Genomic DNA, 15,285 nt, shown 5'->3' with positions numbered 1-15,285 from the left:
AAGCAGGACCTGATTTTGCTTTAGCCAGGTTGGCTGGGCATGATCACCTGGTGGTCCTGCAGGGGCTATTAAATATTCTCCAGATGATCTGCTCCAGCAGCTTGTGCAGGACTGGACTCAGATTGACAGGCCTGGAGTTGCCCAGACCTTTCTTCTGGCCCTTCTTCTAGGGAAGAGTCCCATTTTCAAGCCTACATAAACTGAGACCTCCCCAGCTAGCCAGGAGTGCTGGCAGAAGATAGAAAGGGGCTTGGGAGCACTTTCACCAGCTCCCTCAGAGCCCTTAGGTGGATCAGTTCAAGTCTGTCACTGACCATGCTCACTGGATTAGGAGGGATTGAATTTTGCTTCCTGGTAAGGAACTTTCTCCCTCAGTAGGATGCTGTGCCCATCCCAGGAAGCAGAATCACAGCAAAGGGAATCATTTGTGCTCAAGAAACCTCTTGGAGGTGGCCAAAGACTCATTGTAGAATAGTTTTGCTTGGAAAGGACCTTGAAGATTCTCTTGTCTGAACCCCTGCAGTGGACAAAGGCACCTTCCACTATCCCAGGTTGCTCGAAGCCCTGGCCAAACTTGCCTTGATCATTACCAGGGTTGAGACAGTCACAGCTTCTCTGGGTGACTTGTGCCAGGCCCTCATCACTCAGATAGAGAATAATTTCTTCACAATATCCCATCTGGCAGTGGGAAGACATTTCCCCCTGTCCCATCACTCTCCGTTTGTGTAGGAGATGGTGGAGTTCAACCCAACCTCCTCAAGGAAGGACAGCTCAACGAGGCTGCCCATGACTTTTGTCAACTCGAGATTTAGTAACTTGAGGCCATTTCCACTTGACCCATCACTTGCTAAAAGGGAGGAGAGAGCAATAATAGTCTTAACAAAAAAACTCCTTTCAGACAGCTGAAGAAGGGGAAATGATTTCTCCTTTGGCTGCCTTGTCTGCATCTAAAACTCTGCACTTCCTAAAAGCACTACTCAAAATCTTGTTCTCCAGATCCCTCAGCAGCTGTTCCCAGGATGTATCCCACCACAGAAGAACCATTGTAACACCAGAGTGGCAAAGCCGGAGTAGAACCAAGGAGAAAGGCAAGTCCAAAAGACAGGTCTGGTGACCTGGTAGCGACGTGAGGAAGAATGACCATGATGTAAAGGTCAGCTCCTCACTCATGGCACAGCTGCAAAGACCAGACCATCCTGACAGGGCTGTAATGGAATGGGGTCCCTTTGCACAACACACCCATGAACCGAGCCACACAAGAGCAATGGGGTGGGGACTCTGATGACACATTTAAGTTATTGCCATCTATTCTTCATTCTTGGACACACAGCTGAAACAAAATAAAAACTGTCACTTTAAAGTTGCTGCCATGGTCAGATGAACAGGAACTCATGAGTGGGACATGACACAGCAGAGCTGGGGGAAAGAAAACACTCCCCACCTCATGACACACCAGACTGGGTCAGCAAAGAGGTGCTGCCTGCAAAATGCCCCAAGGCCATGGGACAAGGCTGTCCCGCCCCTCCTGAACCAGCATAAAAGCCGTCCCAGAGTCTCTCTCCTTCACACACTTCTCCTCAAGCCTTCTGCTCCGGTGTCTACAGCCAGGTGAGCCTCAAGCCCCTGACCCTCCTGCTCTTTCCCCACGGCCCTGCTCTTCCAGCAAGCTTAACTCCACCCTCAGTGGCCCTCACATCTCCCCACAGACCCACAACAGCCTCCACACTCTCTTGCCTCCTTTCCCCCGCAGACAAACCACACCACGGACTCCCCCACCCCTACACTTCCTCACCCTCCTCTCTCTTTCCAGGCACCCTCCACACCACACCCATGGCCTGCAACAGCCTCTGCAGTCCCTGCGGACCCACCCCGCTGGCCAACAGCTGCAACGAGCCCTGTGCCCTGCAATGCCAGGATTCCCGCGTCATCATCAACCCTTCCCCTGTGATGGTCACCCTGCCAGGACCCATCATGACCTCCTTCCCCCAGAACACCGCCGTTGGATCCACCTCCTCCGCTGCTCTGGGCACTGAGCTCAATGCCCAGGGACAGCCCATCTCTGGCGGATTTGGCTTTGGCTACGGCCTGGGAGGCCTGGGCTGCTATGGCAGAAGGGGCTATGGCTCCATCTGCTAAGGGCCCTCAGCACCACCCCTGACACCTCCAGCTCTGCCCTCTGCCAACAGCTCCTGCAAGCAAAGCACCTCTACTGGTGTTTGCCCTACCTGCTCTGCCAACCTGCTCCCTTCAATCTCTTTCTCCTTTCTCTTTGATTTTATTCCCTCAATAAAGTTCTGTTGCATCAAACCCTGAGATTCCTCCTTTTGTGTTTGAATCCCAGTGGCCTCACCTCCTTACTCAGCGCAGTGCCACGAGTGAACAGGCCATTTGGGGGGATGGAAAAGGGGCAAAACATCTTTCTTAGCAAGGATATCACCACCTGTACCAAGCAAGACTGGAAAGGGATGAAAGGGAGGAGGGGGACGAATTTCCACAACATGAGACAAGCACATCACCCAATAACACCAAAGGCTTTGAAGCACCAATGCTCTCCTGTGCATGGCTTTGTGCATGCTTGTCAGCACACACAAGACAAACTCAGTTCCCAGTAAGATTCTCAACCACTGACCACAAACAGAAAAACAACATCATCCCATTGGGCAGGAACCCTGGGGAACCCTCCTGCCCAAGCGAGAGCAGTGTTTCCAGAACTACGGACAGTTCAGAATTGGACTGCTGAGGACAGAGGCTCCACCACCTCTTCCCGTTCCTGACTACCTTATTAATGAGTAGTTCTTTCTTTGCCAAGGAAATTCAATCTCTCTTCATTTCTGCCCTTGCCCTCTTTTCCTGCAGGGCTGCACTGCTGAGATTAGCAGACTCTCTCTAATTCATTCCATGCCATCAAGAATTTGAACAAAATGACGACACTCCCCTGTCCATCCCTTTCTCCTGGCAGCCCCAGGTATGTCAAATTTCTGTCAAAGAGCCCTCATATTATCTTGATGACCTTGTACTGGTTTTGTTTCAGTAAGTCCATGAGGTTCTTCTGCTGGGGAGCCCAGAAGTGCCCACACCAACCCACCTAAATTTTGAGGATGTTGAACAGTGTTGGCTCCATGGATACAACTCTTCAACTACTTCCCTTAACCTGGATCAGATCTTGCCAAGAATGTTATATATGATAAAAATCTAGCAGGCCACTTCACTGACCCTTTACACAACCTGTCCATTCTGGTATAGTCTGGGATGATGCCGTAGGAGACACAGTAAATATCCCAGGTGAAAAATGGAGGTTAATATCAGCCATGCCTCTCACATAATCCCCAGTTAGCTGGTCTTCTCTGTAGCTAACATAGAGGTCACTAATTTTTGATTTTGCCTCCCAAAACTAATCCTAATGTTTTCCTCATTATCTTGTTGTCTGACCTGCTCTTGGCAGTGCTTCAAAGAATTACAAAATTAGTCCCATCCTTGTCTGCTGGAACAAGGTGCCTGGAAAGCCAGTAGCAAAGTCAGAGGGAGTAAATGTACTGCAAGGGGCAGGGGCTGATGCCCAGCACAGCTGCAAAGCCCAGAGCAGCCTCGCAGGGTGAAGAGGGCTCCCTTGCACAACACACCCACAAAATAAACCACACAGGTGCCACAAAATGACCTCACTGATCACACCCATATTATTCCTAGGTTTTGCTGGATATTTTGGTATCCCTGACACACACCTTCCAAGCAAATCTTCCCAAATATCAATTTTCATTTATAAGCTGCTGCCTAGGTCAAATGGACGCAGATTCAAGGGCAGGACTTGGAGTTGTACAGCTGCTGGAAGGAAAACACTCCCCACATGCCCATCACTTGCACAGCTGCAAGAGGCAAAACTGATGTTATGATTTCCATTCAGGTGACTTTAGAGAGTAACAAGGTTACTCTCTTCTTCTGAAAATCCAACATCTCCAGTTGCTTCAACAGCTCCTTATATGCCTTGTTCTCTTTATCTTTCATCAGCTAGGATAAATCAACACAAGACTTTGGGGAGCATGGGAGGCTTCCCTCAACACCTAAATGGGATAGCCTGCTCATTTCCAGTGGATAAATCATGGCATATGGACAGGTTTAGAAAGGTGGAAACATGGTAGAGAGGAAAAGAATATAATGGAAGGGGACAGCCCTCACTCCCAAAAGAGCTGCAAATACCCAGATCAGCCTGATGTGGCTGTGGGGGGAATGCTGCATCTCTTCTCAAGACACCAACAAAGCACAGCACACACACAGTGACCTCACTGATGACACCCCAGTGTCCAAAGCTTTGGTCATGACTTCAGCCTTGCTTGAAAACCACCACCAGCAGCAAATTTTGGTCTCTTAAACCCACACATGAAAGCCTCCGCCATCAAGGACAGATCAACATGGACTCAAGAGTAGGACATGACATTGTAGAGGGTTGGGAAGGAAAACATTCCCCACCTCAAGAGTCACCAAGAGTGGCTAGCTAAAAATTGCAGGCTCCACAATGCCTCAGAGTAAAGGGTAGGGCTGTCCCACCCACTCAGGACCAGCATAAAAGCCAGCCCGGAGCCTCTCTCCCTAACACACTTCTCCTCAAGCCTTCTACTTCTGCTCCTGCAGACTACCAGGTGACACTCAAACCTCGATCCTTCTGCTCCTTCACCCCTGACTCGTCTGTTTCAACAGGCTCTGCCCCAGACTCTGCAGCCCTCACGCCTCCCCACAGCCCCAAAACAGCCTCCACACTCCATCACTCCGCACGATCACTGCCCCTCAGACCCCCACACCCCTGTCCTGCCTCACACCTCTCTCTTCCAGGCACCCTCCACACCACACCCATGGCCTGCAACAGCCTCTGCCGTCCCTGCGGACCCACCCCGCTGGCCAACAGCTGCAACGAGCCCTGTGCCCTGCAATGCCAGGATTCCCGCGTCATCATCAACCCTTCCCCTGTGATGGTCACCCTGCCAGGACCCATCATGACCTCCTTCCCCCAGAACACCGCCGTCGGATCCACCTCCTCCGCTGCTCTGGGCACTGAGCTCAATGCCCAGGGACAGCCCATCTCTGGCGGATTTGGCTTTGGCCTTGGCTACGGCCTGGGAGGCCTGGGCTGCTATGGCAGGAGGGGCTATGGCTCCATCTGCTAAGGGCCCTCAGCACCACCCCTGACACCACCAGCTCTGCCCTCTGCCAACAGCTGCTGTAACTAAAACACTTTGGCTGGTGGGAGCCAGCCTTGCACATCAGACCAGCTCTCCTCAATTTCTTCAACTTCCCTCACCATTCTTTTGTCTCAATAAATTTCTGCTGCATCAAAGCCTTACATGCCTCCTTTCCTTTTTGAAATCTGCCTCACATGATTACCTATGCGACCCAGGAAATTCCTCTGGCTGTCCTGGAGGACTTGAGACCCTGTCAGGGGTTTCAGAGACCTTGGCACAGAGCCCAAGACCCCTGTGTCTTTGATTTAGCCCTTGGAAAAAACAATTACTAACCTTGTATGAAGAATTGCAAGCCACAAAATTTTAAGTAGAATAGTGAATTTATCACAGGGTCGAAAAATAGATTTTTGGGATTTTTAGAATGGGGGTTCAGGAGGCAAGATGGAAGAATCAGGGTGTGTCCAGCCTTTCTCCTTCTTCTTCTTGGCCTCCATTTTCTGCTGTGATGTTGGCACTTGTAGACTGGTTTAGAGTAGAAGCTCACTGTCTAACATGGATGATAGGTATTAGAAAGTAATTGTAAATATTGTACACGTAGTTTTTAGTATAAAAGGATAACACCACCCTGGGGGAGGCAGAGTGCCTTGGACTGTCTTGCTGAGTGGACCTCAGCTGGATAGGAGAAAATATTTTATAGATAAGATACAATAAAGAACCTTAAGACCGAGAACTAAAGAGCTCTGACTCCTTTGAGTGCCGGGCTGCTAAAAGAGACTTTTTAATGTTTCTTGGGGTGACTGTGACCAGCTAGAGACCCCAGCGCCAGAAATGAATGGGCCATGGGACTAGATGGAACATGGCACAACACATTTTTTAGGAAATATATCCCTACGAGGAACAACAAGACATGTACGAGAAAATTGGTTGATGGAAGACCTTCCAAAACAGGACCCAAAGCCATCACTTTCTACACCAAAGGCTTTGACACATCAATGCTCTCCAGCTCATCAATGGTTCTGGTTAAGTCTCTCCAGGCCAGCACACACTTGACAAAGTCTCTTCCGAGTAGGAATCTCAAACATTTTCACATCCACTTAGGCACAAACTCTGGAGTGTAAGTGCTTCAATTCCCCATCTCAAGCAGAGTCAGCAAGAGGAGGATTCCCAGCAGCATGGACAGTGCAGATTTGGATCACCCAGCAGAGACTCCACCACCTCTTCCCCACTGTGACGACCCTCAGTTTGAAAGATTCTTTCTCTGCCCAAAGAATTCCATCTCATTTCCCTTTTGCCCTTGTGCCGCTGTTCTGGACATGGGCACTGCTGAGAACAGTCAGGATCCCTCACTTCTTTCCATGCCAGTAGAAATTGCACACACTGATAACAACCCCATCCATCCTTGTTTTCTGGGAATCTCAGCTTTCTCAGCCTCTCCTCCATGAAAGATCCTCCAGTCCTTTTAGAAGTATTCTGGCCCTGAACTGGACTTGCTTCACTGATCCTATGGACTTCTTCCAACCATTTTCTGAAACCTATCTAAAACACTGGTGACAACTTTTGAAGTGAGGCTTGATTGAGACTTTCTGGTAACTTTGTTCTCCTCCAGGACCACAGGATCCTACTCTGCAGAGCTCCTGCCCACCCAATCAACCCCCAGCATGACCTGGGGTCCATTGCCATTCCTGTCCAGATGCAGAACTTAACATTTTCCCCTCCTGAACTTCAGGAGATGCCTTTAACCCTCAGTCTCCAGTTTCCTCTGACTGGTGACACAACCAAGTGGTGCATCAGCCACTCCATTCAGCTGCCAACTTGCTGAGGGGACAACAGCCATCCACTGCCCACATCTGTATTGAGGAGGTTGGACAGGGTAGAACTCATGGATACAGCTCTTCACCTATTTCCCTTGAGATCTTACTCCATCTGGACTTTGAGCCACTGATTAACAACCTCTGAGCCAACCCCTCCAACAAAACATCCCCAGTTCCTTCACCTACTCCTCATATGTTTGGTTCTCCTTATCCTTCACCAGTTTTCCTTTCCATGTGTAAGAGCCCAGCTCTGTAACCCCACAGTGGGAACTTCCTGGGCCCAGGTAAGATGAGCACTATGGATGAGCCAACACAAAAGTCCAATAAGCATGAGAGGTCTCCTTAAATCACAGAAATCACTTTCTGATCACCCACATGAGAAGCCAGGCATATAGATAGGCTTGGAGAGATGGGGGCAAGGAGAGGAAGGAGTGAATGCAATGGAAGAGTCCAGGTGCATACAGCAAAACAGAGGCAAAGCCCAGACCAGACCGACCAACCTCTGAGAGTTTGGGGCCCCTCTTCACAACACACACACAAACCCAAAATCAGGACTTCCACAGGTTGACTTCACGCATGACGCCCCAGCTCTTCAAAGTATTACTCATCTCTTCAGTCCCCTTTGACAAATGCCATCAACATCAGCCTCTGGTCCCAAATACTCACACTTTAAAGGAGGAATGACCACAATGGAAGGAGCAGCTCCTCATGCACAGTTGGGCTGCAAAGGCCACATCAGTCTGACAGAAAATGGAGCCCCTCTTCTCAGTACACCCACAAACTAAACCACACAACTGCCACAAAATGACCTCACTGATGACACTCATATTTTTCATAGGGGTTTGATGTATAGTTTGGTTTCTCTGACACACAACTTCCATGCCAATGGTCCCAAATAACAACCCACAATTTAAAGCTGTCGCCAAGGTCATATGAACATGGTCTCAAGAGTAGGACATGACACTGTAGAGTTGTGGGAAGGAAACCACATCCCATATCATGACTCACCATGCTGTGACAGGCAAGAGCTGCAGCCCACAAAATGCCCCAGGGTCTGGGGACAACACTGTCCTGCCCCTCCAGGACCAGCATAAAAGCAGCCCAGTGCCTCTCTCCCTCACGCACTTCTCTTGACACCATCTGCTCTGGTGCTGACAACCAGGTGAGCCTCAAAGCCCTCATCCTCCTGCTCCTGCACCCCTGGACCCTCTCTGCCAGCCTGCTCAGTTCCAGCCCCAGCAGCCCTCCTACCACCCCACAGCCCCACAACAGCCTCCACACTCCCTCACTCTTCGGACATTCTGCCCCTTGCACCCTCACAGCCCTGTTTTGCCTCATCCTCTCTCTTCCAGGCACCCTCCACACCACACCCATGGCCTGCTACAACCGCTGCAGTCCCTGCGGACCCACCCCGCTGGCCAACAGCTGCAACGAGCCCTGTGCCCTGCAATGCCAGGATTCCCGCGTCATCATCGACCCTTCCCCTGTGCTGGTCACCCTGCCAGGACCCATCATGACCTCCTTCCCCCAGAACACCGCCGTCGGATCCACCTCCTCCGCTGCTCTGGGCACTGAGCTCAATGCCCAGGGACAGCCCATCTCTGGCGGATTTGGCTTTGGCCTTGGCTACGGCCTGGGAGGCCTGGGCTGCTATGGCAGAAGGGGCTATGGCTACATCTGCTAAGGGCCCTCAGCACCTACCCTGACATGGGAAATTTGGTCTCTGGTGACTGCTCCTGAGGGCAAAGCCCCTCAGCTGATGGTTGTCCTACTTCTAGCTCACATGATTGCTTCCACTTGTTTCTTTTGTCTTTCCAATCTTTTGCCTCAATAAAGTTCTTTTGCAATCAAAGCTGAGACAACTCTGCTTCTTTTTAAATTCCAAAGCCCTCACATCCTCATGCACCATTGGAGTGGATGGAAAAGGGGAAGAAAACCTTTCCTAGCAAATACCGCACCACAAAGAACCACCAAGACTGTTATGGGAACCAGGGACTGGAGGGGACACCTCCAAAAACATGACACAGGCCCACTCCCTGATACACAAAAGCATTTGACCCAACCCTCTCCAGGGCATAAAACTGGAAGAGTCACTCCATGCTAGCACACACTTGACAAAATCTCTTCCCAGAAAGACTCTTGAAGCCTCACCACAAAAAAAAAAAAAAAAAAAAAAAAAAAAAAAAAAAAAAAAAAAAAAAGTAACATCATTCACATTCACTTGGGCACAAACTCTAGAGTGCAACTGCTTCCACTCCACTGAACAAGCAGAGTCAGCAAGAGACTGATTTCCAGCACAATGGACAGAGCAGTTCTGGATCTCCCAGGACAGACCCCATCACCTCTTCCACTTTCTGAGCGCTCTCACAATGAAACATTGTTTCCTTCTTTGCCCATAGAATTGCATCCATTTTCATTTGTGCCCTTCCCTCTTCTCCTTCACTGGTGAGAACAGCTGTGCTGTGCACCCTGGATCTCATTCCCTGCCATCAGATATTTACACACACTCATGACACCCCCGTCCATCCTTGTCTCCTGGGAATCCCAGCTCTCTCAGCTCTCCTCTAGGAAATCTTCCCCAGCCCTTTCAGGATCTTGCTGGTCCTCCACTCATCTTCTTTCACCATCCCACTGCCCTCATCATTGTTGAGGATCTTGAGCAGGGTCGGCCTCAATGGATACAACTCTTAACATTCTTCCCTTGAGACTTGACTCCATCTGGACTTCATGCCACTGATCCCCAGCCTCTGGGACCAGCCTCTCAGCCACTTCCAGGCCACACACTGCTTTCTGAGGCAACCTGGCCTTATTTAGATTATCTGGGAGTGTAGAATGGGAAGGTGCTTCCAGAGCATCACAAAAGGGTTGTGTCCAACAGCAGCCACAGCTCTCTCCTCATGCCCAGGCTGAGTCTCTGGCACAGGGCAGACACAGAGCTCAGCCAAGCACTATTATCTGAAGAGAAATCCTCCAAGAGAACTGGTCTTATCCATCAGCACTTGCCACAACTCAGAACCCCAAAGGTCTGGCTCACGCCTCACCTGCATCTACTCCCATCTACTCTCTCCTCCCTTGCACAGCTGCCCCCAAAACCCATGGAATCTATTTCAGCTGGAAAGGCCGCTTAACATTCAGTCCAAATGTAAACCAAATCTGTGAATGCCACCAATCTCAGAAATATTTCATTCCTAGAACACATAAATATAAAATGTCATCAAGTCCAACCATTCCGACATCACTTCTAAGGCCACCATGGAACATCCATGAAGTCCAAATCTCAATGGCTTCTCAATTCCTCCAGCAAAGGTGACTACACCACTGTCCTGGGCAGTCATGAGCAGGTCTTGAAACCTCTTCTTGTGAATGAATTTTTCATAATGCCAAACTCAACCTCCCCTGGGGCAACTTGACTCCACTCCCTCTTCTCCTATGTTTGGATAAAAGACAAGACTAATGTCAAATTATTTCTATCCAGGTTACTCCAGAGGACACCAAGATCAACCTTTTTCTGAAAATTGAACATCCCCAGTTCCCTCACCTGCTCCTCATTTATCTTGTTCTTATCCTTCACCATTTTCCCTACTCTTGTGTAAGAGCCCAGCTCTGTAACCCCACAATGAGACCTTCCTGGGCTAGGTAAGATGAGAGCTATGGATGAACCAACACAAGGCTTTGGGGAGCATGGGAGGCATCCCTAAATCACAGGGAGCACTTTGCCATGTCCAAGAAAAAAGGTAAGGCATGGAGACAGGCCTGCAGACATGGACCAAAGTAGGGAGGGAGAGAACAGGATGAAAGGTCCAGATCTATCACCCTGAGTACACAAGCAAATCCAAGACCATCCTAACAGAGATGGGAAGGAATGGGGCCTGTCTTCACAAGACAGCCAGAAACAACAGCATTCCAGCATTGTTGAGCGACTTCATGGATGACACCTCACTGTCAAAAGCTTTGGTCATGTTTTTAGCCCTCCCTGAAAAACAACATCATCACCAAACTTTTGCCTTTATTACTCACATTTAAGTAGTCGCGCCAAGATGAGATGGACACGGATTCAAGAACTGGACATGGAATTGCAGATATGTGGGAAGGGAAACATATCTCACCTCAAGACTCACCAGGCTGGGTCAGCAAAGTGCTGCTGTCTGCAAAATGCCCCAAGGCCATGGGACAAGGCTGCCCTGCCCATCCAGAACCAGCATAAAAGCCGGTCCAGAGCGTCTCTCACTCACGCACTTCACCCGAAGCCTTCTCCTCCTGCACCTGCAGACTACCAGGTGAGTCTCAAACCCCTGACCCTCCTGCTCCTGGACCCACGATACCCTCTTCCCAGCACGCTCAGCCCCAGCCTCAGCAGCCCTCACACCTCCCCACAGCCCCACAACAGCCTCCACACTCCATCACTCTCCTGCATCACTGCCCCTCATACCCCCAAACCTGGTCTAACTTTATCCCTTCTCTTCCAGGCACCCTCCAAACCACACCCATGGCCTGCTACAACCGCTGCCGTCCCTGCGGACCCACCCCGCTGGCCAACAGCTGCAACGAGCCCTGTGCCCTGCAATGCCAGGATTCCCGCGTCATCATCAACCCTTCCCCTGTGATGGTCACCCTGCCAGGACCCATCATGACCTCCTTCCCCCAGAACACCGCCGTCGGATCCACCTCCTCTGCTGCTCTGGGCACTGAGCTCAATGCCCAGGGACAGCCCATCTCTGGCGGATTTGGCTTTGGCCTTGGCTACGGCCTGGGAGGCCTGGGCTGCTATGGCAGAAGGGGCTATGGCTACATCTGCTAAGGGCCCTCAGCACCACCCCTTACATGGGAAATTTGATCTCTGGTAACTGCTCCTGAGGGCAAAGCCCCTCAGCTGATGGCTGTCCTACTTCTAGCTCACATGATTGCTTCTACTTGTTTCTTTTGTTCAATCTTTTGCCTCAATAAAGTTCTCTTGCAATCAAAGCTGAGACAACTCTGCTTCTTTTTGAATTCCAAAGCCCTCACATCCTCATGCACCATTGGAGTGGATGGAAAAGGGGAAGAAAACCTTTCCTAGCAAATACCACACCACAAAGAACCACCAAGTGACAAAATTTCTTCCCAGAAAGACTCTTGAAGCCTCACCACAAAAAAAAAAAAAAAAAAAAAAAAAAAAAAAAAAAAAAAAAAAAAAGAAGTAACATCATTCACTTGGGCACAAACTCTAGAGTGCAACTGCTTCCACTCCACTGAACAAGCAGAGTCAGCAAGAGACTGATTTCCAGCACAATGGACAAAGCAGTTCTGGATCTCCCAGGACAGACCCCATCACCTCTTCCACTTTCTGAGCGCTCTCACAATGAAACATTGTTTCCTTCTTTGCCCATAGAATTGCGTCCATTTTCATTTGTGCCCTTCCCTCTTCTCCTTCACTGGTGAGAACAGCTGTGCACCCTGGATCTCATTCCCTGCCATCAGATATTTACACACACTCATGACACCCCCGTCCATCCTTGTCTCCTGGGAATCCCAGCTCTCTCAGCTCTCCTCTAGGAAATCTTCCCCAGCCCTTTCAGGATCTTGCTGGTCCTCCACTCATCTTCTTTCACCATCCCACTGCCCTCGTCATTGTTGAGGATCTTGAGCAGGGTCAGCCTCAATGGATACAACTCTTAACATTCTTCCCTTGAGACTTGACTCCATCTGGACTTCATGCCACTGATCCCCAGCCTCTGGGACCAGCCTCTCAGCCACTCCCAGGCCACACACTGCTTTCTGAGGCAACCTGGCCTTATTTAGATTATCTGGGAGTGTAGAATGGGAAGGTGCTTCCAGAGCATCACAAAAGGGTTGTGTCCAACAGCAGCCACAGCTCTCTCCTCATGCCCAGGCTGAGTCTCTGGCACAGGGCAGACACACAGCTCAGCCAAGCACTATTATCTGAAGAGAAATCCTCCAAGAGAACTGGTCTTATCCATCAGCACTTGGCCACAACTCAAGACCCAAAAGGCCTGGCTCACGCCTCACCTGCATCTACTCCCATCTACCCTCTCCTCCCTTGCACAGCTGCCCCCAAAACCCATGGAATCCATTTCAGCTGGAAAGGCCGCTTAACATTCAGTCCAAATGTAAACCAAATCTGTGAATGCCACCAATCTCAGAAATATTTCATGCCTAGAACACATAAATATAAAATGTCATCAAGTCCAACCATTCCGACATCACTTCTAAGGCCACCATGGAACATCCATGAAGTCCAAATCTCCGTGGCCTCTCAATTCCTCCAGCAAAGGTGACTAGACCACTGTCCTGGGCAGTCATGAACAGGTCTTGAAACCTCTTCTTGTGAAGGAATTTTTCATAATGCCGAACTGAACCTCCCCTGGGGCAACTTGACTCCACTCTCTCTTCTCCTATGTTTGGATAAAAGAAAGACAAGACTAATGTCAAATTATTTCTATCCAGGTTACTCCAGAGGACACCAAGATCAACCTTTTTCTGAAAATTGAACATCCCCAGTTCCCTCACCTGCTCCTCATTTATCTTCTTCTTATCCTTCACCATTTTCCCTATTCTTGTGTAAGAGCCCAGCTCTGTAACCCCACAATGAGACCTTCCTGGGCTAGGTAAGATGAGAGCTATGGATGAACCAACACAAGGCTTTGGGGAGCATGGGAGGCATCCCTAAATCACAGGGAGCACTTTGCCATGTCCAAGAAAAAAGGTAAGGCATGGAGACAGGCCTGCAGACATGGACCAAAGTAGGGAGGGAGAGAACAGGATGAAAGGTCCAGATCTATCACCCTGAGTACCCAAGCAAATCCAAGACCATCCTAACAGAGATGGGAAGGAATGGGGCCTGTCTTCACAAGACAGCCAGAAACAACAGCACTCCAGCATTGTGGAGTGACTTCATGGATGACACCTCACTGTCAAAAGCTTTGGTCATGTTTTTAACCCTCCCTGAAAAACAACATCATCACCAAACTTTTGCCTTTATTACTCACATTTAAGTAGTCGCGCCAAGATGAGATGGACACGGATTCAAGAACTGGACATGGAATTGCAGATATGTGGGAAGGGAAACATATCTCACCTCAAGACTCACCAGGCTGGGTCAGCAAAGTGCTGCTGCCTGCAAAATGCCCCAAGGCCATGGGACAAGGCTGTCCCGCCCCTCCAGAACCAGCATAAAAGCTGTCCCAGAGCGTCTCTCACTCACACACTTCACCCGAAGCCTTCTCCTCCTGCACCTGCAGACTACCAGGTGAGACTCAAACCGCTGACCCTCCTGATCCTGGACCCACGATACCCTCTTTCCAGCACGCTCAGCCCCAGCCTCAGCAGCCCTCACACCTCCCCACAGCCACACAACAGCCTCCGCACTCCATCACCCTCCTGCATCACTGCCCCTCACACCCCCAAACCTGGTCTAACTTTATCCCTTCTCTTCCAGGCACCCTCCACACCACACCCATGGCCTGCAACAGCCTCTGCCGTCCCTGCGGACCCACCCCGCTGGCCAACAGCTGCAACGAGCCCTGTGCCCTGCAATGCCAGGATTCCCGCGTCATCATCAACCCTTCCCCTGTGCTGGTCACCCTGCCAGGACCCATCATGACCTCCTTCCCCCAGAGCACCGCCGTCGGATCCACCTCCTCCGCTGCTCTGGGCACTGAGCTCAATGCCCAGGGACAGCCCATCTCTGGCGGATTTGGCTTTGGCCTTGGCTACGGCCTGGGAGGCCTGGGCTGCTATGGCAGAAGGGGCTATGGCTCCATCTGCTAAGGGCCCTCAGCACCACCCCTGACACCACCAGCTCTGCCCTCTGCCAACAGCTCCTGCAACCAAAGCACCTTGGCTGATGGTCTCTCTACTTGCACCTCACACCTGACTCCTCAGCTTCTTCTTTCTCAGCATTCTTTCACTTCAATAAATTTTTCTTGCATCACAACCTGAGTTGCTTCCTCTTCTTTTTGAATTCCAGTGGTCTCACACCCTCATCCTGTGCAATGCCAGCACTCAACCATTATGTTGGATGGAAAGGGAGCAAAGAACATTTCTTAGCAAATATGTCCTCAACCAGTAACAATCAACAGTGACATGGGAAACAGGGGACAGGGAGAGACCTTCCAGAACATGTCACAAGGCCATCACCTCATCTACCAAACGCTTGGACAAAGCAATTCTCTCCCAGGTACTGCTCTGTCAAAGTCACTCTAATACAACATACACTTGAAAAATTCTCTTCCTAGCCACACTCTGAGTCCTCCCAGTGAACAGAATAACAATAACTTGGCCAGAAGATCTGGAGAGCACCTGCTCCA

The 15,285-nt window shown here is 50.2% G+C and overlaps 4 protein-coding genes and 1 pseudogene across 4 annotated transcripts; all 5 read left to right on the top strand.

Annotated features, from left to right (window-relative positions):
• The first annotated feature begins 1,830 nt into the window (after positions 1-1,830).
• LOC131090462 (feather beta keratin-like) lies at positions 1,831-2,136 on the top strand. The gene has a single exon (XM_058035840.1). The coding sequence runs from the start codon at positions 1,831-1,833 to the stop codon at positions 2,134-2,136; it is 306 nt and encodes a 101-aa protein (XP_057891823.1).
• A 2,235-nt stretch (positions 2,137-4,371) lies between these two features.
• LOC131085844 (feather beta keratin-like) lies at positions 4,372-5,153 on the top strand (annotated as a pseudogene).
• Positions 5,154-7,555: 2,402 nt separating this feature from the next.
• LOC131085758 (feather beta keratin-like) lies at positions 7,556-8,663 on the top strand. The gene is made up of 3 exons (XM_058028266.1): positions 7,556-7,576; positions 8,063-8,111; positions 8,299-8,663. Exons 1-3 carry the CDS (start codon positions 7,556-7,558, stop codon positions 8,661-8,663), a joined length of 435 nt encoding a protein of 144 aa, XP_057884249.1.
• Positions 8,664-11,131: 2,468 nt separating this feature from the next.
• On the top strand, positions 11,132-11,777 carry LOC131088596 (feather beta keratin-like). The gene is made up of 2 exons (XM_058032777.1): positions 11,132-11,252; positions 11,443-11,777. The coding sequence occupies exons 1-2, from the start codon at positions 11,132-11,134 to the stop codon at positions 11,775-11,777; spliced, it is 456 nt and encodes a 151-aa protein (XP_057888760.1).
• A 2,323-nt stretch (positions 11,778-14,100) lies between these two features.
• Positions 14,101-14,821, top strand: LOC131090204 (feather beta keratin-like). Its single transcript, XM_058035420.1, has 2 exons — positions 14,101-14,221; positions 14,412-14,821. The coding sequence occupies exons 1-2, from the start codon at positions 14,101-14,103 to the stop codon at positions 14,744-14,746; spliced, it is 456 nt and encodes a 151-aa protein (XP_057891403.1). The 3' UTR covers positions 14,747-14,821.
• The last annotated feature ends 464 nt before the right edge of the window (positions 14,822-15,285 follow it).

Source organism: Melospiza georgiana, chromosome 1 (genome assembly GCF_028018845.1).
Source record: "Melospiza georgiana isolate bMelGeo1 chromosome 1, bMelGeo1.pri, whole genome shotgun sequence".
NCBI classification, from domain to species: domain Eukaryota; kingdom Metazoa; phylum Chordata; class Aves; order Passeriformes; family Passerellidae; genus Melospiza; species Melospiza georgiana.
Note: the sequence above shows the minus strand (reverse complement) of the source record. Positions and strands in the feature narration are given on the sequence as shown.